The sequence below is a fragment of the Elaeis guineensis genome, chromosome 15, assembly GCF_000442705.2.
Source record: "Elaeis guineensis isolate ETL-2024a chromosome 15, EG11, whole genome shotgun sequence".
Taxonomy (NCBI): domain Eukaryota; kingdom Viridiplantae; phylum Streptophyta; class Magnoliopsida; order Arecales; family Arecaceae; genus Elaeis; species Elaeis guineensis.
The window spans coordinates 56,277,063-56,300,731 of record NC_026007.2 but is presented as its reverse complement, the minus strand read 5'-3'; the positions used below and the strand labels follow the sequence as shown (position 1 = coordinate 56,300,731).

At 39.8% G+C, this 23,669-nt stretch overlaps 1 protein-coding gene across 1 annotated transcript; it reads right to left on the bottom strand.

Moving 5' to 3' along the window:
* Positions 1 to 39: 39 nt before the first annotated feature.
* LOC105058027 (uncharacterized) lies at positions 40 to 5,745 on the bottom strand. The gene is made up of 2 exons (XM_010940793.4): positions 5,333 to 5,745; positions 40 to 481 (listed from the first exon to the last, which is right to left on the bottom strand). Exons 1-2 carry the CDS (start codon positions 5,648 to 5,650, stop codon positions 362 to 364), a joined length of 438 nt encoding a protein of 145 aa, XP_010939095.1. The 5' UTR covers positions 5,651 to 5,745; the 3' UTR covers positions 40 to 361.
* Positions 5,746 to 23,669: the final 17,924 nt, after the last annotated feature.

Genomic DNA, 23,669 nt, shown 5'->3' with positions numbered 1-23,669 from the left:
AAAAAGTTGTACAGTTTCCAAGAGACCAAGACTCAAAAATTCATAAAACTGAGTACCTGAGTGATTGAGCTCAGCACAGAGGATGCATAAATGGATAAATAACCAAGTGCGCGTGCAGGCATATACATAGCCCTGACTAATAGCATCGGTATGCTGAGAAACAAACATGTAAAGAACCAGACAGGACCAAAAAGTCTGTAGTCTGTAACAGATACATGGAACATATTAAACCATTGCCAACAAAGAGTAGGAAGTATGCTGAACTAGATTGTGCAGTGTGACAACAGTTCGATTCCACCTGCTTTAATAGAGATAAACCTGGAGCCATACATGTACAGAAACCAACTCTCTAGACGATTCTTCATTTCAAAAAGTGAGGATTCAGCAATCCTGAGATTTCAAGAAAGCCAACACGATCTCTCCCTCCAAATATTTTTTTTAGCTTCTCATCACACACTATCACCTTTTTGTTCTCTGGGTCCTGTATAAAAATAATGCAAAGAATAAATGCACAACAACCTCTGTCATTGAATTATAGGATTTGATTGGAAATACAAGAAATAACTAAATATTTTTATAAAAAATCTACAAAGCCTAGTAACAAGGACATTGATAAGCAAATTGTATCTGGCATGATAACTGACATAAACACTCTACATGGAACAGAATCTTTCAGAAGGCATAACTTTTGCAGACATAGGAAGAGACAATAAGATTGATTGAATTTGAGACTAGATCCAGTTTGATGAAATTTGAAGATTGGAGTTCCAAAATGAAAATTCAAACAATCAAATGTGATCTACCATCTCCAAACAACCTTTAAACCAAAAGTCATTCATTTTGGAGACTCCTCGCCTAGGCATTAAGTCATCACTGGAACATTGTATCATCTTTTCTAAGAAATGAATTTTCCCATTTTCTTTCTTTTCCTTCCTTGGCTTGGGCAAGATAGGATCAGGGGGTCCGCCCGCCCCCCGGGTTCCATTTTCTTCTTTCTTATTTATACTAAGGAAACTCATGGGAACCACAACATGATGGCTTCTGTGTCACATCCACGACATGTGTGTCAAGTCTGCATTGGAGCATTAAAAAAACCCAGAAATTTTATACTCAGGTGACTGTTATTGATACTTTAATTTTTTAATACCAAGCAAATGTGTGCTTGTTAAACCTAGACCAGGGAATATCAATTAAGATGTTAATGCAATCAACTGTGTTTCACTAGGAATCTTTGTATGTGGAAAGGATATAAATTGCTATAGTGCTCAACTTCAAAGTGGATTAGTGAATGCAATCTTTTAGCAGGTTCTATTTATCTACTCGAAGGGAGAAACAGAGATTTGACTATCAAAGTAATAAGCTTGTATGGTGCCTTTTCCATTGTTTCTGAAAAGTTTTAAGATCCTTCCATCAGTGCTTTACCTGTTTCAACAATGGGTGAACCATTTGTAACTAGCCCACAGTTAAACAAAATTGATAGGAGCAAGCCTTGATAATAGAGTTTTAAAAGGTAGCTTCTAAATGCGGTTGGCCAGAGGACCGCATAGCCACAAATGCAGGCACATATGTGGTTATTATTTTTTAATTACTTAAAATAAATATAATATATGAAATATAATAGCAATAATAATGATAATAAGATTTTTTTTTAATGGATAATAACAACATTAACAATAATAATAGCTAAAATTAATACTTATTGCATAGTATCTAGTACCTCATAGTAATATTTATCAAATAATTAACATTTGAACATTACTAACCCATATCAGGCCCACCTGGAACCCACATCAAATCTAACCATTAGGTTGAACCAGCATCCCCTACTTGGGCCCACATAAGAGTGGATTATATATGTGACTCCAAAATGCTAAGCAGGCTCCCATATTAGCTGTACAATACTAAGCAGCACAAATATGCAGCTAGGGCTGTTCATTCGGTTTTAACCGACCCGATCCGAAAATCGAATAACAGAAAAATGAAAACCGAAAACTGACCCGAATAAGAGAGGAACCGAACCGAGAATTTTGGTTTGGTCCGGTTATTCGATTTTTTTTTTTACAATTTTTTTTTTTATTTTCAATTATCCATTTTTGATACAACATATTCAAATAATTATTATTGATTCATTGTTACTTTGTTACATTACATTTAATTAAATTCAGGACCTGTTAAATTTGTTGTTTAGTAATTTCTTATATTAAAAATCAATAATTGATAAATAATGGTACATTGGTAATTGATAAATGATAAATCGATAATAAACAAAATGTAACATATCAAAAATCACATTATCTACAATATAAACAAGTAATCAAACATCACAGCAAATTATAACAATAGATCAAATCTAATATCCAATCATCCATCCATGTAACCAACAAGTTCTTAAAATAGTAAACAACATAAATTTAAATTATGACTTTGGTTTTTGGTTCGGTTTTCGGGTTTTTCGGTTTTTAACCGAACCAAACCGAAAACCGAAATTCTTGAAAATGATCTTGAAGACTTGGTGATTTCAATTGCTCACAACAAAGAGAGACTCTTTCGCACTTGTCAATTTAATCTAGTCAATCTACATGTGAAGTTACCCAAATATTATTGCTTCAAAACTACATTTTTCTAGGATCAACAGAGTGCTGCTCCACTAAGTTCCATGGATTGTCAAGCCCTTCCATCATGTTCTGTGGGTTCCTAAAGTTCTTAAAATTGAAGTTCTAAACCTCTTCTAGTTAATGTTCCATCATTACCTATGGGTATCTAAGTTCTATCCCATTTATGGGGTGCATCAACATCCATGTTACCTGGGTTTGGGAATGGGTGCTGAGTGCAGGTGCACATCTAGGATTCAGATCTATATTTTCACCAATTCTTAGGATACATGGACATAGCTAAAAAGTATCCAAAATTTGAGTATGGATAATTGGGGAATAGCTTCAAGTTAGGTAGACTAAACTACACCCACCTTGAACTTTAAGTGGGCTAGGCATGTTTAACTGCAATCCAGGCTAGACCTAATTGCCACTATGGTACAGACTCATGCTTGTCAGCTCAACCTACTAAACTAACATGGCCCAGATGAACAATTCTGAGGAAACTTAAGAGAATCACCTATTTATAGGAAAGGACCACATGCCTAAGTCGCTATCCTCATAAGATCTACCATGAACTGCCAAACCCTTCCTGGATAGCATTAGTGTATTAATTAAGCAATGGCCTTGCACATGTGATGAGAGGCTAAAAGGAAAACCCTTATCGGATTTCCTTTCTGTTTTTTCTACTTGCTTTCATGCCCCTATTTTGCATCCACCATGAACAAACTCCTTTTGACATTGAAATCCATGCATGGCTGACCGAGACAACCCACCTTGGGTCTGACTCTTCTTAAGAGGTACCTTGCCTCTCTAATAAGCCTTTGTATGTGTGTGTTGTCCACAACCTCCAGACTTTCTCCATGCCAGATGCTGTGCTTGATTGTTGTTTTCATGTGTCATGCACATATCAAGCACCCATATCTGCATTCTATCTTGTTCACATGGGCATGTAGGGCAAATCTACTGAGTATCATTGATCAACACTAAACCATACTATTTTTAAGCATTTTGATAAAGTGAAAATCCATTTGTTTGAACTTTCAACTGTTAAATTGTTAACAATAGTGTGTTTTGAGACCTTATAATTTATTGCATCCAAACAACAACTTAAGCTTCTTCACTATTATATAGAACCTAGATTCTTCACAAGTTTAACAGCAGAGGCTACTCCTGTGCTTAGAGAATTGATAGGAAAAATTTGAACAACCAGTGATCATTCTTGATTTAAAGATAATGCTTGATTCTATGAGAGGTAGCCTGGTGTAATGGACAATTAAGTTGGAAGATGTGTACATACAGTACGTTGATATTTTCAAAAACATATATGTATGATTCATTAGCAGCTTTGAGAAGATTAGTGAATTTTCAGCTAAGACTCATTGAGCCCATGTCTCCCTACATGTATTGAATATTAACTTGCTATTGATGGCCAAAATAATATACCACAAATATATTATTGGATGCAGAGCTAAAAAAGGTTAAACACTAAATTGGAATTATTCATGAAATTCTGGAGACTAAGAACATAAAAATATAGAATATAACCAAAATATACAAATGTAGTCTTAGTGCAATAGATTTAGAACAAAGATGCCAACCAAATTGGACAAAGGATACCACAAAGTGATCATTCCAATATCTTGTATTTTTTTAAGTGAAGGAATGGAAGAGAAAAGCATCACATCCAATAGAAACAAAGATGAGGAAATTAGGTTTAAATTGTCCTTTCACAGCTAATAAAGCCAATGTATTTCTTGAAAACTTAAAGACAACTTTATAATACAAAAGGCCTGCAGCATTAGAATGTTGAGCAAAAAGAGTCCAAGCTAAAAAGAAGAAGGCTAAATTTCCACATACCCAAACTACATAACCTAAATTAAGGATTTCTAGCAACCAAATAGCCTTCCAAACTATATCTGGCTTGCCTCATGCTCAAGGCATACCAGAGAACTATTTGGCTCAGAGGATTTATTTAGGTTGACAACTGGCTGCAAAAATCTGCTAATTCCTTTGTTGAGCCTTCTTGAATTGAATTCACACTCCACTACAGGCTCATGTTGATGGGAAAAGAATTGGATGATAAAAACAATTACATGGATGGTCTTCTTTTTTTTTTTTCTCTCTTCGTTTGAATGCATGCATAATTGGAAATGGCAAAAAATTCATGAATCTGCTTTGTCTGGAATTAACTTGTATCACAATTCTACAACTCTAAGAGTTCAGGAAAACCTGATCACATTTCGCATATTACCAGCACCACATGCGTTACTGGTAAATGACCCTAATTTGTTTTATGTGATAACCAGAGCCCACAATAAGCAAAAGCCTAATTTAGTTTCCAAATTCAATCTTCACCCTTTCGGTGATTCTCCAAGCACTTGTACCATTTATTCCACAACAAATAGGCAAACGCATAACCATGATCGGCATCAATGAAAAATCATACGGAGGAAAACATTATTCATTTTCAAATACCAGATTGCATCATTAATCCATGGAGTTAAAAGACCCGATGCCCATTATAATCTAACACCACAAAAACCAAAAAACCAAAAAAAAAAAATCGAAGACAGATATCAGCTCGATGCATGGTTCATAGAAAGGAGTTACAAGTGGAAAGAATTACGAACCAAAAATGGGGAGAAGAAAGCACCTCGGAAATCATCAGCAAAAACGCTAACAAAGAACAACGTTCAAACTTAGGAAAAGAGAGAGGAAAGTTGGAGGAAGAGAAAGACCTGGAGTCCGTTCTCTTTGATGTAGGCCCATATCTGCTTGAGGGCTTGGGTGCGGGGGATCTCCTTGACGCCCAGCAGCGCCTGAAGCTCGGGGGAGACGGGCCGGGGCTTGGTAATACCCCTGGGCTGCCTCTTCTTCGCCGCCCCGGGCACCACCTCCGCCATCGTGGTCTTGGACGCCGCCGCGGCGCGCAGCACCACCGCGGCTGGCCATCTACTCGACGGCAGCGCTGCGGCGGGCAGACGAGCCCGGCGGGGAAGCACGGACAAAGCCGGCTTGCCGGTGATGAAGGCGGAGAAGCAGTTCATCGCCGCCATGGTCGGAGCTCCGCTGCCAGCGACGGTGCGAGAAATGAGGGTTGGGAGCCTGGGAGCCGAGAGGGAACACAAATGCTCGGGCGAGCGAGTGAACTGAGAAATTAGAAGAGATAAGTGCTGCTATATGTACGATAAATAATCATAGACCGTCGGATAGATAAAAGTACTGGACGGCTTGATTGAGGTGACTTCTTTGTCATCTTTTGGGGGGTCGTTTGGGGAAAAACGGGAAGGGAACCGTGCCTTACCATCAATTTTCGTGCCCTTAGCACCAATTTTCTTGAGAAATTGAAGATTTTTCATGCCATATTTCCATGCGCCTAAGTGCTTACATATGGGTGGGTGATCGCATGGGATTCCTCCTGATTTGCTATTTTTATTATTTATTTAAAAAAAATTCGACCTTTCCAAGCATCTTCATGCTTCACAAAATCACATAAAATCTCTTATGTCTAAAAATTTTTAATAAAATCTTTCAAGATAGTTAAGTGATTCAATCTCATCACACGCCCTATTTATACTAAACTTGTGACAACACCATCTCCAATGCATTTGGCCCAATAAGCAAACTATTACTTTGAAACCTAAGATCATGGATCATCGAGATCGAAATTGGATAATAGCTTCTTCTCATAATATATAATTTAAAATATTTATATTAACAAAATGATAATAATATGTTTTCTTGTAGTCCCGATTAGCCTAAGCTAATTGTTGTAGTTTCTTGTCCCTTAATAATTTTTGATTTAGGCTTTGGTTTAGTCCATCCTCTACACAATAATATAATATTAATATTATATAATATAAATATAATATATAATATTATTATATAATTAAAATTTTAAAAAAATTATAAAAATATCTTCTTAATTTTAATTCAATTTCACTTGCACTCTTTATGTTTTAAAAAATATTAAATTGATCATTCTAGACGTTCACTTATCAATAAATGATGTTAGCTTTTTCTCTCAATGAATGAAACACATCTTGCTCATATGGAAGGGGTTGCTAATGAGAAAGAGATGGAGATAGAGGGAGCCATCATAGAGGGAGAAAGTAGGGTTGTAGGGGTTGGCATAGAGAAGAAGAATGGCATCGAAGGCCTCATTGATGGAATTAGAGGAGAAGGAGGAGATGAAAGTAAGGAAAGGAAAGAGGAGAGAGGAAATGGCTTATGGGCAACTTGAAAGAGGAGGAGGATGAGCAGAAAAATAGATGAGGAAGGAGAGGAGGGGAGAGGAGATGGCTCATGAGAGGCTTAGAGGAGGAAGATGATGAGAAAGAGAAGTGGATGAGGAAGAAGGGGATGAAGGGAGAAGGGATGGCTCATGTGTGGCTTGGAGGAGGAGGATAAGAAGGAAGAGGAGGGGAGAGGGGATGGCTTATGGGCATCTTGGAGGAGGAAGAGGATGAGAAAGAAAAATGGATGAGGAGAAAAGAGAGGAGGAAATAGGGTGGCTCATAGGTGGCTTAGAGGAGGAAGATAAGGAGGGCAAATGGATGAGAAGGAAAGGAAGGAGGTGGTGGATGGATCACTGATGAAAAATAGTTGGAGGTGGAGGAAGCTACCATAGAGAAAAAGGGCTCATATGCAAGCTTGAAGGAGGAGGAAAAAAAGTAGGTGAGAAGAAAGGAAAGAGGGAGAAAAAAGATCAATAGTGAGGAATGGGTGGAGGTAGAAGGAGCTGCCATAGAAGAGAAAAAATGGATGAAGAGTAGAGATGATCATGGGCCAAGCATCAAGCCTAAACTCTATTCATTTTTAATTGAGCTTTAGGCTAGGCCTATGTAAAATTTGATATTTTCTGGACCTAAGCTTGACCCATGTGAAGCGAAAATTCAGTGCAGGGGCAAAATGGTAATTTTAAAACTTTTCAAAAATTATTATTTTACAGTAAAATTATTAATTAATCTCATTAATTAATACTAATTAACCCTACACTAGGATCTAAATATGATACAACAGTATGCATTTAAATTTGAAATTCAAATTTGAATCAGTAAACGTTTTACAGTACTGTGTTCAGAACACATCACCTTTTGCGGGTAGTCGATCACCGTAATTTGATCACCGTCGGGGGGCTCTGATCATCACATCGCAGCCACACAAATTTTTGACCTCTGCGAATCGTCCACACGAAGCTCCCGTCTGATCAGCTCCTCACGAATGCTAGTTCGTGTTTTCACCCTTTTGATGGCAGATGTAGATCGAACTCCTTCGATCGATGTGTGCCGACTTCTCGGATGCTCCGGATCATCTGCACAATTACTTGAGAGGCTGATGGATCTCTCCCTAAAATTGGTGGACTCACGACACTCGTGGCACACCAATCTCACTTCCCGAACCCTAGGTAGAAACCCTAGGGTACACACCAAAAACCCTGCGCCCAATTTTCTCTCTTTTTTTTCTTTTTTTCTCGGAAGGTTTTGGACCTTCACCTTACGCAGAAGCTTTTCTCACACCTCAAAGTTTCTCTCCTAAAATTTCTAAGCACGTCCCACCTTTCTCCTCTTTTTAAAACAATATCGAACGTGTCTTATCCGTGTGAGAGGATAAAGACAAGAGGTTACACATTTGAATTCAAATCAAATTTGAATTCAAACGAAAACCAACTTATCCCTATCCTTTTGGGCATGAGAAGAGAAGGGGCGTGGCTCTTTGTGCGTAGAAAATGTTTCACGAGAAACCTTTTCTCGTGTAAGTAATGTGGTGCACAAAATGGATAAGGATGAAAGGGCTAGTGATAAGTTATCCATTCAAATTCAAACATGCTTTGAATTTGAATGGCTAACTAATTATTTTATCCATCCATATGGCGCACAAATGAGGGTGTGGGGAAGGGTTTTGCGTGAGAAAAATTTTACGAGAAGTTTCTTCTCGTGAATTCAAATGGGTGCAAGGAAGTTGGGTGTCGCAGGGAATTTAAAACAAGGTGGTTTGATTCAAATTGAGCCAACCTAGTTTAAAATAGGTTAAGCACAATTAGACCAGATTAAACCCAACATAATTAGGCTTAATTAGGCTCAATAAAATCCTAATCAAATCAGGAATTAACTAAACCTAACCCCTGATCAAATCAGGGACTAAACCACCTTAGCGATTAGGTCAACATTTAACCTAATCGGGTCAATCCAAACTGAATCCAATTTAATTGGACTTGATCCAAAAATAATTACTCAATTAAATTGAGTTAATTAGTGATTAAATTACTAATTAAATCTCTCATAAATATTGAGTCCAAATCCGATGGGCAATCAGGCATCAGAGACCATCGATATGAAACCCTGATCAAAGAGTTCAAATTTCAAATTCAAAATTTGAAATTCAAAATTTTGACCCCGATACCCAAAATGTGTGGAACTCATGATTAGAGAATCCTAATTCTCAATCATAGAGTCTCAGATAGATAAGACTCATAATCAGCCATCAGATCAGAAAGGAACCTCTAATGTGTGTGACCCCGCAGGTTCGAACCTAAACCGGTAGCACAGGAACCAATTTCTGTACTAATCAAAGTGACCATCTAGCAATGGTACCCGATGATCGAATAGGTCGAATAATCGCAATCGCAACATTCAGAACCTACGTGAATATGGTTACCGTATAATTCGTCCCTTTTGAACCCTGTGTTTAGGACGACTCAGGGTTAAACTGTCAACCCTGATGATATCATCCGAATCGTGCTCAACTCAATTAGTCCTGTGACTCCTCACTAGGACTACCCTGGTCAAAGTTTTGCTAAATTGAAATACGACTGTACACAGCTCCTAAACTGGAGTGGTCAATCCCATCTTGACATACGCACCGACAAGTCAAGTACTTGACTACACCCAGCAACCTTCCATCACTGAATTAGAAATTCAGGTAGTCCAGTGCCTAAGTGCAGTGAGTTGCTTGCAAGTCACTATGGCGGTCTCAGGTCGGAGGGACATTTATACCCATATCCCATCGGAGCAAATCTTGACAGCAGAAATAGCTCCGGAGTTGGTCACGTTCAGTGCAGATGTACCATTACATCTCACCTGTATGCCATACCAGTATCTCCACACTCTTTAGTTATGAGGACAACCAACCCATATGGCACACAACGACCTATGCTTGATAAATGTTGTCGTCCTTGGTAACAACGTATCATTTGGTCGCGAACATGTTTAAGGACTAAGCGACAAATCCTCCTTTGTCGAGTCTAAATAGTCCTAAGGACTTCACCACAACACAGGAGTTCATTAGAAGATGAAACATTTGTGATGAAAAAATATCAAAATAACTTTTATTTATTTATAATTCATGTACTAATACAAAAAGGAGCACAACCGTCAACAGGCTGACGATTGGCTTTGGGACACTATTCCCAACACCATGATCAGGTCTAGTGAGGACGAAGGGGTGAAGGGAGAAGGAGAAAGGAGAAATCAGCTTTTGCACCATTCTACAAAGTGTATATTAGGGTCTTAGTTGGGCGACTGAAGCCAATCATCCCCTATCTGATCAATCCTGAGTAGGGAGCCTTTGTTAGCGATCGATGCATCTCCGACAATGTTCTGCTAGCCCATGAGTTTATGCATGATCAGTAACGAGACCCTAGCCGATGAAGTCTTATAGCACTCAAATTAGACATGAAGCGGGCATATGACCGGATAAGCTAATGATTCTTGTGGCAGACACTTCAGGAGCCTGGATTCTAGGATAGGTAGATCGATTGGATCATGGACTGTGTGAAGCATCCGAGTTTTGCCTTTCTGATCAATAGTACACTGACAGAGTTCTTTCATTTGATGGTTAGGCTGCATCAAGATTATCCTCTCTTCCCTTATCTGTTCATCTTATATGCTGATGCTCTATCCCGGACGTTGAGGGCGGCTATTTAGGGGATGGAGCTGGAGCCCAACCTCTCTCGTATCTCTTTTTTGTAGATGACTATCTTTTTATTGATCGGACCTTGGTCCGAAATGCAAGATATTTTACTTCTATCGTCGAGGCCTACTGTCGGATCTAGGGTCAATTGGTGAATCTGCAGAAGTCCACTATCATCTTTAGCCCTAAAATGAAGGCCTAAGTGAAGCTGGCAATCCGGGAGAGACTAGGGATCCAGGAGTAGACCGAAGTCATGTCCTATCTAGAGTTTTTCTAACTGGTCGGTGTCTTCGGAGGACTGATTGCAGGCCCATGGAGTAGTGAAATCTGGATCGTCCGGAGGGCTGGCATGCCAACACCCTCTCTATGATGGGTAAAACAATGCTCGTGAGATCGGTCCTGATTTTCATATCTGTTTACCTCCTGATGAACACGGTTGTGCTGAGCTATTGTCTTAAGTGGTTGGATGACTTATCCAACAATTCCTATGAGGCTCAGGGCACGATCATGGCCGACCCCACTTGCTGTCTTGAGAGGTGGTCTACCAGCCAGTGGAGGATGGCAGTTTTGGGATTCAGTCTCTATTATCAGGAGGGAGGCTCTGATTAGCAAGCATGCCATTAGATTTCTTATCCAGTTGGATGGATTGTAGAGCAAGGTGATGAGAGCTCGTTACAGGACCTGGAGTCAGGGTTTCGAGGTTCAGGCTGCTCATGGTGGCTCTTTGATCTGAAAAGAGATTTGTGCCCATGCCCCTATAGCCTTAGCCTAGGTTAGATGGCTGATTGGGCATGGAAGATCTGTGGATGTGAGACAAGATGTCTGAATTTTTAGCTTGCCCCTTGTTTGGTGGCCGACCTTCGTCAGCATGAAAATGGATGACCAGTTTCATGTTTGTGATTTGATCCCTATCAACAATTGGAGTTGGAGAGCACAAGACATCAACCATTTATTTGATGGCCCGCTCGTGGATCGGATCCTCACCATCTCGATTTCTATCCATCATAACCATGACTTGAGAGTGTGGGGCCGTTTTTCCTACTCAAAAGCCCCGATGAGAGCTCTGTCCAAGCTTTGTAGGCTTACGGTGAGTATCAAGATTGATGCAGCCTAAAATTTGGGGGTGGCTGCTCATCCTAGGGTGAGATTCTTTCTTTGAAAGATTGCTTGGGATCGACTTCTGATGTGCACCATACTGAAAGATAGGAGTATAGAGCTTGTAGTGTTCTGCCTAGTATGTGGGCTGGAGGATCAGTTAACGGAGCATGCCCTCCAGCAGTGTCTAAGAGCGATGATGATATGGAAGAGGACGGGTGCTCAGTCATGAGAGGCAAGCAATGGCCCTTGGTTAGAGCTTTTCTTGGATGCGATCCGATGGAGTACTACTGAGAGGTCTACCTATGCCTGGAGGGGTAGAATGGTATACGTCACCTACCAGATTTGGCTTTTCAAGAATAGCCTGATCTTTGAAGCTAAGGTGGTTCCTGCTCACTATGTGTTGGAGAGGGCCTTTTGCTTGGCCATAGAGTACAACTGCTTCGATGCTGCTGGGATCTACTTTGATACTTCTAATTCCTAGGGTCTCCATGCTGCTCCTACAGCAATCCGAAGGGTTATTTTCATTTTCTGAGGGCCCCCTTCATCAGGTTGTGTCAAGATAAATTTTGACGGCAGTATGAGAGATGGCAGGGGAGGTGCTGGCTTTATCATCCAAGGATCAGATGCTAGAATACTGACCATAGAGGGATCCCATCTCTTTAAGCCTTCCGTCTTAGATGCTGAGCTCTGCATTGCTTGGGTTGGCATTATCTGTGCCCGACAGGAGCTGCGGACAGAGAGGATCATTATTAAGGGTGACTCTGCTATTGTGACAGGCTGGATTTGGAGTGATATAATATAGTCGGAGGCCTATCTGCTTCTTTACGATATGTGGATCTGCCTTTGTGACTTCACTGTGGTCTCTATTTATCATATTTTTCGAGAGGTGAATAGTACTATTGACTCGGTCGCCTCTTATGCAGTTGAATACACAGGTGATTGAACCTAACGTCAGGGTCAGATTTGCCCATGAGCTCCGCAAGATATTTTATTTTTTTAATTTTTTTGGGTGTACTCATACTAGATCAATGTAAGCACCCGCATGTATAAAAAAAAAAAGAGAAGGAGAAAGAGGAATGCCAGCGACGGAGGAGTGGATCAATCAAAGAGAAAGGAGGAGGGAAAAGATGAAAATAATGATATTTTTGTTATTTTATAAAATAATGTTATCATATGATAGTCATATGAGATCATTTCATTAATGAAAATACACAGTTGGACTATATTAGATATATCGATAACTAAAAGAGCCAATTTGATACTTTTTTAAGTACAGGTGTTGTGATTTGTTTCTGATTGATGCCGAAAAATTGAGAAGCATAGCACTGGAGCAACCTGCAAAAAAATCTAGGCTGGATGATTGTACTTCGACGAAGATCCTCCGATGCTCAAATCTGAATGCGCAAATAGAGAAGCTAAGTTTTAACTTTCTGAGATGAATTACTTATCTGGATCCTCGAAGTTTGAATATTTATAGAGGAGATGGCTATGTAACTATTTTTGATAGATAGACTGACTAAATCTGGTGTAGTTATTTGATTGTGATTCTCAAGATCAGATGGTTACTCCTGAAAGATTCTCAGGATCAAATGGTTATGCCCACATAGCATTGACAACTATGGCCAGATAGCATTGACAGCTATGGCCAATTGGCGCCTGCCTTTTGGATCTGTGCCCGATCAATCTGCTTTCGAAGAGAGATCAAAGAGTATGGCATGCCGACTAGGAGTTGGGCCTGATAATTTTTCAACCTGAGATTGGACCAAACCTTTTGCGTCCAAAAGTTCGGATCAAGAATATGTCGATGAGAGATCGAATAGAATAGCCTCCGACTAGGGGTTGAGACAGATATTTGCCAACCAGATGTCGAGCAAACTACAATAATTAGGCCACTTGAAAGGCACTGATATGGACCTGATGGGTCATAATAGGCTTGAATCTTCATACATTACTGTCCTATTCCAAATTACTCCTAACAGATACCTCCTACTCCCTAGTCCGAGCTCTGGTTGGGCTATGAGAGTATTTATGTTGGCATTCTGAATGGTCAGAGAGGTGAAGAGCTCTTTTTAAACCAAATACCTGCGTGCAGTTTTTCAGACGAAAAAGTTGTCGAACTAATGATGAAATTTTTGAAATCTACACAAATGCCACTCTTTTTGTTGAGACACATTAAATGTGAAGACCATCGGCTAGCTTGAGCTAATGAAGGCTTGACACATGGTCTGTTTCAGAAATTCATATTGACTTGATGTCCTTCAAGAGATGTGCATCCTTCTATTTAAAGGGGTGGCTTTCTTTATTTTATTTCTCCTTCTGCTGATTTTGGTAAAATTTTTTCTCCCTTTGCCATCTTTCTTGCTCTAAAGCTCCTACAGACAGATTTTCTTCTTTCTTCATCATGCAAAAAGCCCTCGAAAGATAATTACTTTCTTTTGATTTCTTATTCGAAGGTAAGTCCCTCTTACCTTCTTGGTTTTTTCTTTCTTTAATTTTTTCTTAGGTTTCTGCTTCTACGGTGGGTTCCAAAAACTTTGGGAGTGAAAGCCCTGTGGAAAAAAAAGTGAAGGGTCTGAAAAGCCCTAGGTCTAAAACCAATTCCTAGGTCGGATGTGGAGAGATCCAAACCGAGCTGACCTTGGGTGACTTGGAGTTGCTCCGAACTCAATACTACATTTTAAATAAATTTCATCTTGAACTTCCTGATTTCAATGCTCGAGTCCACGGTCCACCTCCAGATCGATTAGTGGTGTATAAACAAAATCTTTGGGTAGGTCTTAGATTTTTTCTTTTTTTCTTCATCTTTGAGATTTTTAGATTCTGTGGGATTACTTTGTGTGCTGTATCTCCAAACTCCTTTAGATACATTATAGGATTTCTTGTACTTTGCTCTCGGATGGGAGTTCGATCTTCAATTTCTCTTTTTTGAGCTCTCTTCATATTAAAGAAACACCTATATGTCGACTGGCTGTATGTTTCCTCCCAGAGGGTATCTCTGCTCTGATCTTTGGTGCTCCTTCGTCTATTCATGGATGGAAGAGTCTTTTTTTTTTTATTTCTTGTGCTTTGATGGATGACTGAGGGCTTCCAGACTGAGCTCAGATCGAAGCTTCATCCTTGAAGCCCGTAGAGTTGAGTGTCGAGAAACAAAAAGGGCTTAGGGATCTCCTGGATCGTAATACTCCTCATCTGAATGAGCTTTTATTCGATGAATCTCTTTTCTCGATAGGGCTCTCCTCTAGCGACCCCAGGAGTGAGTGAGGCCGTTCATGCTTTCTTTCTTCTCTCTTTTTTTTTTTAAATATGTATATAGCTCTCTAACCCAATATTTGTTCAATAATTGTAGAAATGAAACCCTTAGCAAAAGATATTATGAAATTGAAGGCCTCTTTTCCACAGAAGAAGAAGACTCAAGCCGTCCAGATCGAAAGAAAAAAAAAAGCTAAAATCTGTCGAACTCAGCCAAGAGCTTGCTACTGTTGACCAAGCAGTTTCTTCCGAGGTCGGAGCAATTTTGGCGACATCTGCACTTACTCCAATCCTGACCGCCAACTCTCAAGAAAAAATCATCGAGTGGCCTCAGCCTTCCGAGACCTCTGCTCGGGTCGAGTCTTCTAAGGAGGTCGACGATGATGAGGCTCTTCCCAATGATATTTCAGAGGATCTATTTTTTCAAGACTAGAAGGCCGTCCAAAAAGCTATCCAAAACTCCGTAATTCCAGTAGAGTTGGAGCAGATGGACAGGATGAGCATTTTTAGTCTAAGAAAACTATCTTTGACCATGGGTCACCAGATATAGCAATTATCCTGTTACCCCTCCTCCCTTTTAATCATTATACTTTCTCTAACTCAGTCGACTTGAGATGCAGCTGCTCTATGTTTTCGTCAATTTATCGAACTGCTCGGCCAGAGAGGCACGGATGCGAGAGGCCGAGAAGAAAGCCAAGACAAACATCCAGATAGTCCGAGTGAAAATTAAAGAACTAGAGGCTGAGGCTAAAAATCTTCAGGAAGCCCTTGGATAGGTGGAGTCTGATCTCGCCCTTGCCCTGGAGAGGAAGAAAGAGGCAGAGAGAAGGATTGAGGAGTGCATTCAAGATGCTAAGCGCTCTTCAATCGAGAAATTCAAGGCATCATCTATCTTTATTGGGGAGATGGCTCTAGCGATGGAGGCATTTAAGGCATCTAAAGAATACCATAGCAGCTATGTGACCTTCAGCGAAAAGATTTTTCATCAGGCTCACAAAGAAGATTGGGTCGACTGTCGAAAGTCAATAGAGAAGGAGCATCCAGAGCTTGATCTCGCCTTCCTAGACTATGAAGATGAAGATGATAAGGAAGTTCACACTGCCTCCGAGCTTTTTATCTCTGAGAAGGATAATGTTGCTGAGGTGCCCTCCTCTTCAACTGCTGATGCAGGTCTCTCTGAGCCTCCTTCAGATATAACTCTCTAAGAGAAGGTCGGAGATTGAATGTTTGTACTTTTTACTCCCTTCTTCTTTTTTATCTCTGTAAAAAAATTTTATTTAATGAAATAAAATTATAAGCTTTTTGAATTTACCACTTTCAATTGTTTGCATAGTCGGTAAATGATGCTTGCAATGTCAGTCCGGTAGCTGTTGCTCCTTTACTGGCCACTCCTCTTCCTACGGTGACGACAGTTAATATTAAAGCTCATATCAAGAGCCTTGAGGAAAAACTTAAATTCCTTGAAGGAGAGATTGTCAATCGAAAAGAGAGATTTCAAAAGGCTTAAAAGAAACTTGATGAGGTCGAGAAAGAAATCGATAGACTTCAACAAGAAGTTCGGTGAGGAGTTGCGGCACACAGGACTGAAAAGGCACAATCGACGGAAGAGATACAGAGGGTATCCGATGCAGTGAAAAAAAAGTCCTGGGACGTGACAGCGAAATTGATAGTATATCATTGTTAGTTTGACTCTGCCCATGAAGAAATTCATGCCTTGAAGTCCCTGATCAAGTGTAAGGAATTTGGATGGGCGAGATCTGTGCAGACGGTGTAACTTCAAGATGAACTCCACAATGCCAGAGAGAAAATTTTAAAATTGCAAAGGGCATTGAATGGCAAGAAGACCGTTGGCGCTCCCAAGGATGTACAATAGTGAGGCATCCAAGTGATTGCTCTCATTGCCAACATTGGCTCGAAAGAGCTTCTTTTGGTCTCCCATGATGAAAGATCTTGGTCGGGAGAGCGAGAACCAGAAGGCCGATCTCCGACAGGAGGAGAAGGAGCTTCTTCTTCTCGATCTCATGAGTAGCTGATGGATAGTTCTCAATCGACGATCCACACAATATTTGCTATCAGATGTCATTCTGGCTACAGCTTCTATTGGAATGCACTTCAAATTTTGTATCCACAACTAGATCTATCCGAATTGCCCAACCTCGAGATAGACATGGAAGAGCTTTGATGTAGCTACATGAAAAGCGAGGGAATACTTACATATTTTTTGAATTCATGATTCTCCGCAGAGCACGGTGCGTCGAAGAGGTGCAGCCAGCTAACGATGCCCTATCAGCCGAATAGCCAACTTTTTCTTTTCTTCATTTTGTCTTTTCTCTATTTTGTAATGTTAGATAGAGCTGACCAGACTTATAAATGCTTCTTGTTGAAAAAAAATTACAACTTTTCCAAGCATGCGTTCATGTATATATTTCTTATTATATATTTTTTTTATATTATTATTTTTTGAATCATACTGATTCCACATGGTTGTCGTAAAATGTAAAAATTTTAACATCTCAAGATCGATCAAAGATCGAGTTCAAATATAAGTCGATCAAAGATTTTTGATATCTCGAGGCTGATCAAAGATCGAGTTCAATATAAGCTGATTAGAAGTTTTTAGCATCTCGAGGCCAATCAAAGATCGAGTTCAATATAAACCGATCAGAGGCTTTTAACATCTCGAGATCGATCGAAGGTTGAGTTCAAATATAAATCGATCAAAGACTTTTAACATCTCGAGATCGATCAAAAGTCGAGTTCAATATAAACCGATTAGAAGCTTTTAACATCTCGAGATCGATCGAAGATCGAGTTCAAATATAAGTCGATCGAAGGCTTTTAGCATCTCGAGGCTGATCACGGACTGAATTCAAATATAAGCCGATCGAGAATTTTTAGCATCTAGAGACTGATCGAAGGTCGAGTTCAAATATAAGCTGATCAAAGATTTTTAGCATCTCGAGACCGATCAAAGATCGAGTTCAATATAAGCCGATCAGAGGCTTTTAGCATCTCGAGGCTGATTAAAGGCAGAGTTCAATATAAGCCAATCAGATGCTTTTAACATCTCAAGGCCGATCAAAGGTCGAGTTTAAATATAAGCCAATCAAAAATTTTTAACATCTCGAGGCCGATCAAAGGTCAAGTTCAATATAAGCCAATCAAAGATTTTTAGTATCTCGAGGTCGATCAATGGTCGAGTTCAAATATAAGCCGATCAAATATTTTTAACATCTCAAGGTCGATCAAAAGTCGAGATATAACTCGCACTTATATGTGGAAGGACCGGTGTTGACAAATTGGAGTGTTCATTCATGCATATACTTCAATAAAATTATAATATTATTGATAATACATGCAGAGGTTAGTCGAGTTTTATGGTCTTTGGAGTAGAGTTCCATCAAGCTGTTTCAGTTTATAAGTTTCGGGGCATACTATCTCATCTATTTGATAAGGGTCTTTCCAATTAGGCAATAGCTTTCCTCGCTCCGTAGGCTGTGAGACTTCGGCGTGCCATAGCACTAGATCACCAACTCAAAATTTTTTAGACTTAACTCGAGAATTATAGTACTTGGCCACCCTTTGTCGGTAGGATACCATTCGCATAGTAGCTCGTTCCCTACTCTCCTTAACCGGATCAAGGTTGGTTTGCAACCATTCAGAGTTGGTATCCTCATTGTACTCCTCAACTTTGAAGGAAGAAAGTCTAATCTCAACCGATATAACGGCCTCGATTCCGAATGCAAGGTTGAATGAAGTTTTTTCAGTCAAAATTCTCTGAGTTGTTCGGTATGCCCACAATACATGATACAGCTCATCCACCCAGGACCCCCCAGTCTGATTAAGTCTAGCCTTAATGCCTTGCAAGAGAGTCCTGTTCGTCACTTCAGCCTCCCCATTTATCTGTGGGTATCTGACTGAGGTGAAGCATTTTTCAATTTCAAAGTCTTCACAAAATTTTTGGAGTTGGGAGCCACTAAATTGCCTGCCATTGTCAGTTACCAGTGCCCTCGGGAGACCATAGCAGCAAATAATGGACTTCCAGATGAAGTCTTTAACTCTATCCTCTGATATTCGGGCTAGGGGCTCGTTCTCCATCCACTTTGTGAAATAATCATTGGCCACCGGGAAGAATTTGCACCGACCTGAGGCTTGAGGAAAGGGACTCAGGATGTCCATTCCCCACTGAGTGAAAAGTCATGAAGCAGTGATAGAAGTAAGGGGCACCACTGGTTGATGCTGACCATTGAAAATTCTCTAACAGCGATCATACCTTCTAACAAAGTCGGAGACATCCTTTTGCATCGAAGGATAATAATAGCCTTGTCAGAGAATTTTATAAGAAAAAGTTTTTACGTCCAAATGATTTCCACAAATCTCCTCGTGGACCTTTTTTAATGCATAGTCTACTTCGGACAGTCGTAGACACCTCAGAAGTGGGAGAGAGAAGGATCACTTATACAACTTGTCATCATGAAGTACATAGCGGGCAGTCTGCTTGTAGATTTTTCGAGCTTCTCGACTGTCAGTGATAATTTGTTCAATCTGAAGTACTTTAGTAAGGGATCAATCCAGCAAGGCTCTTCTTCAATTTGCTGAACAATAAGAGGTTCTTTCAGACTTGAGTTTTTTAATATCTCGATGTAAGTTTTTTTTTGGACTTTGGATGGTAGAGAGGCTGCTAGCTTTAACAGTGCATCCATCCATGTATTTTATATCCGAGATACCTGTTGGATATCAAAGCTCAGAAAAGGTGTAGTTAGTTTTTTTACCTTTTCGAGGTACCTCTTTATGTTCTCCTCCTGAGCTTCATATTCATCCTTGACTTGCCCCATCACCAGTTGAGAGTCACAGAAGACCTCTCACATCTTTTGCAAGTCTAAGCCCGACAATTAAAGCCTCATTCTCTGTCTAATTGTTGGTGGCTAAAAATTCAAATCGTAGAGCATACTCCACCACATCACCTTTCGATCTGATTAAGAGGACTCTGGCTCCTGATCCTGATAAATTGAAAGATCCATCCATATGAAGAATTCACTGATCTTCAGGATCAGAGTCCATATTTATTTATTTTTCTAGCACCATTGAGCTACTCTTCGTAGCCTCTAAGCCCTCCTCACCAGGGATGGTGCACTCAAGGATGAAGTCTGTCAAGACTTGAGCTTTAATTAAAGGCCTTGGGTGAAACTTATTGTCGAACTCAGAGAGTTGTAAGGTCCATTTTGCTTCTCAATTTTTCGACGTCAATCAGAAACAAGCTGCAATAGATAGAGAAAGGGGTAACAGGACAAATGCTATACCTAGTGACCCATGGTCAAAGATAGTTTTCTCAGACTGAAAATGCTCATCCTGTCCATCTACTCCAATCCTACTGGGATTACGGAGTTCTCAATAGCTTTTCGGATGGTCTTCCAGTCTTAAAAAAATAGATCCTCTGAAATATCATCAAAAAGAGCCTCATCATTGTCGACCTCCTCAGAAGACTAGACTTGAGCAGAGGTCTTGAAAGACTGAGGTCGCTCGATGATTTCTTCTCGAGAGTCGATGGTTAGGATCAGAGTAAGTGCAGATGTTGCCAAGATTGCTCTGACTTCGGAAGAAACTGCTTGATCGACAGTAGCAGGCTCTTGGCTGAGTTCGACAGATTTTAGCTTTTTCTTTCTCTCGATCTCGGTGGCATGAGTCTTCCTCTTCTGCGGAAGAGAGGCCTTCAATTTTGCAATATCCTTTGTCGAGGGTTCCATTTCTACAATTGTTCAACAAATATTGGGTTAAAGAGCTATATATGTATAAGAAAAAAAAAGAGAGAAGAAAGAAAGCATGAACGACCCTACTAACTCTTAGGGTTGCTAGAGGAGAGCCCTATCGAAAAAAAAATTCATCGGATAAAAGCTCATCCAGGTAAGGAGTATTGCGATCCAAGAGATCTCTAAACCCTTTCTTTTCCTCAGCACTCAACTCTACAGGCTTCAAGGATGAAGCTTTGATCTGACCCTAGTCCGAAAACTCCCAGTCGTCCATCAAAGCACAAGAAATAAAAAAAAATAGCTCTTCCATCCATGAATGGATGAAGGAGCGCTAGAGACCAGCGGAGAAACACCCCTCTAAGAGGAAATATACAGCCAATCGATGTATGTGTGTTTTTTTAATGTGAAGAGAGCTCAAAAAAGAGAAATTGAAGGTTAGACTCTCATCTGAGAGCAAAGTACAAGAAACCTTATAATGTATCTAAAAGAGTTTGGAGATATAGCATAGAAAGCAATTCCATAGAACCTAAAAAGCTCAAAGATGAAAGAAAAATGAAAAATCTAAGACCTACCCGAAGATTTTTCTCAAACACTGCTAATCGATCTGGAGGTGGACTGTGGACTCGAGCATTAAAATCAGAAAGTTCAAGACAAAACTCATTCGGAATATAGTATTGGGTTCGGAGCAACTCCAAGTCACCCAAGGTCATCTCAGTTTAGATCTCTCCAAGTCCGACCAAAGAATTGGTGCTAGACCTAGGGTTTTCAGACCCTTCACTTTTTTTCGCACAGGGCTCTTGCTCCCAGAGTTTTCGAAACCCACCATTGAAGCAAAACCTAAGAGAAAGCGAAAGGAAGAAAAAACCAAGAAGGTAAGAGGGACATACCTTCGAGTAAGAAATCAAAAGAAAGTAACTATCTTCTGAGGGCTCTTCGCACGATGAAGAAAGAAGAAAATCTATCTATAGGAGCTTTGGAGTAAGAAAGATGACCAAGAAAAAAAAGATTTTACCAAAATCAGTAGAAGAAGAAATAAAATAAAGGAAGCCATCTTTTTAAATAGAAGGACGTACGTCTCTCAGAGGATATCTAGTCGGTATGAATTTCTGAAATGAACCACACATCAAGCCTTCATTAGCTCAAGCTAGCTGATAGTCTTCATAATTAATGCGTCTCAGTAAAAAGAGTGATATCTGTACAGATTTCAAAAATTTCATTATTAGTTCGATAATTTTTTCGTCTAAAAAATCATGCGTAGATATTTGGTTTAAAAAGAGCTCTTCACCTCTCCGATCATTTAAAATACCAAGATAAATACTCCCATAGCCCAACCAGAGCTCAGACTAGGGAGTAGGAGATATCTGTTAGGAGTAATTTGAAATGGATAGGTGATGTATGAAGATTCAAGCCCATTATGATCCATCGGATCCATATCAGCGCCTTTCAAGCAGCCTAATTGTTGCGGTTTGCTCGATCTCTGATCGGCAAATGTTTGTCCCAACCTCTGGTCAGAGATTATTCTGTCCAATCTCTCATTGATATGTTCTTGATCTGAATCTTTGGGCAGAAAAGATTTGGTCTAATTCTAGGTTGGAAAACTATCAGTCCCAACTCCTAGTTGGCATGCCACACTCTCTAATCTCTCCTCAGAAGTAGATTGATCGAGCATAAATCCAAAAGGCAGGACCAATTGGCCATAGCTGTTAATACTATCTGGCCATAGCTATCAATGCTATGTGGGCATAAACGTCTGATTCTGAGAATCTTTCAGGTGTAACCGTCTGATCCTAAGAATCATAACTAAATAACCGCATCAGGTTTGGCCAGTCTATTTATCAAAAATGGTTACATAGCCATCTCCTCTATAAATACTCAAACCCCAAAGACCCAGGTAAGTAATCCATCTCAGAGAGCTAAAACTCTTCTTCTTTGTTTGCGCATTCTGACTTGAGCATTGGGGGGTCCTCACTGGAGCACAATTCTTCGATTCAGACTTTTTTTGTATATTGCTCTAGCACTGTGCTTCTCAATTTTTCAGCATTAACTAGAAACAAGCTGCAACAGATACGGTGGAGGACTATCTTGATCGGCTGGTTTATGAGTAGCACTATTATATGAGCTTGAAAGTAGGGCCGAAGCTTCTTTGCCATGACGATCAGAGTAAATATTAATTTTTACAACTTTGTGTACCTAGTCTCAATATCCTGAAGGATCTTACATGAGTAATACACTAATTTTTGGATTCATCCTTCTTTTCGGATAAGAACCAAATTAATTGCTGACGGAGATATAGCAAGGTAGAGTAACAATTCTTCTCCAAGTTGGGACTTTATAACCAAGGATGCCGAGCTAAGGTATTGCTTCAATTTCTCAAATACTTTCTGACACTCAATCATCCATTGAAAGTTTTTTGACTATTTGAGGGTTTGAAAAAAAGGCAAACATCTCTCAGTCAATCTAGAGACGAAACGATTGAGTAAGATGATCCTTTCGATGAGGCACTGGACTTTCTTTACATTTCTTGGTAGGGACACCTCTAAAATCATCTTAATCTTCTTCGAATTCATCTCGATTCCTCATTGGGAGATCATAAATTCAAGAAACTTTCTCGAGCTAACTCCCAAGGCACATTTTGTGAGATTCAACTGCATCTGAAATCGACGTAGGATGTTGAAGATTTTTTTGGAGGTCGACTATGTGATCTAGGATGGCTCGACTTTTTACCAATATATCATTCACATAGACCTCCATGTTGCAATCAATTTGATCTTTGAATATCTTATTTACCAATCGCTGATATATTATCTTGGCATTCTTTAGCCCAAAGGGCATTATCTTGTAACAATAAAGCTCAGAGTCAGTTATAAAGGCCATTTTTTTTTCGTCTTCAGGAACCATCCGGATTTAGTTATAACCGAAGAAGGCATCCATGAAGGTGAGAAGCTCGTGTCCAGAAGTGACATCTACCAATTGATCTATTTGAGAGAGATGATAGCTATCTTTGAGGCAAACTTTATTCAGGTCAGTGAAGTCGATGCACATGCGACATTTCTCATTCGTCTTTTTGACT

What these genes read in the sequence shown, in the direction of transcription:
- LOC105058027 (XM_010940793.4), bottom strand. Translation starts at nt 5,650, where the DNA reads ATGGCGGCGATGAACTGCTTCTCCGCCTTCATCACCGGCAAGCCGGCT. An exon ending in TCAAAGAGAACGGACTCCAG is followed by an intron (nt 482 to 5,332) that starts GTCTTTCTCTTC and finishes ATTTTTATACAG; the next exon opens with GACCCAGAGAACAAAAAGGT.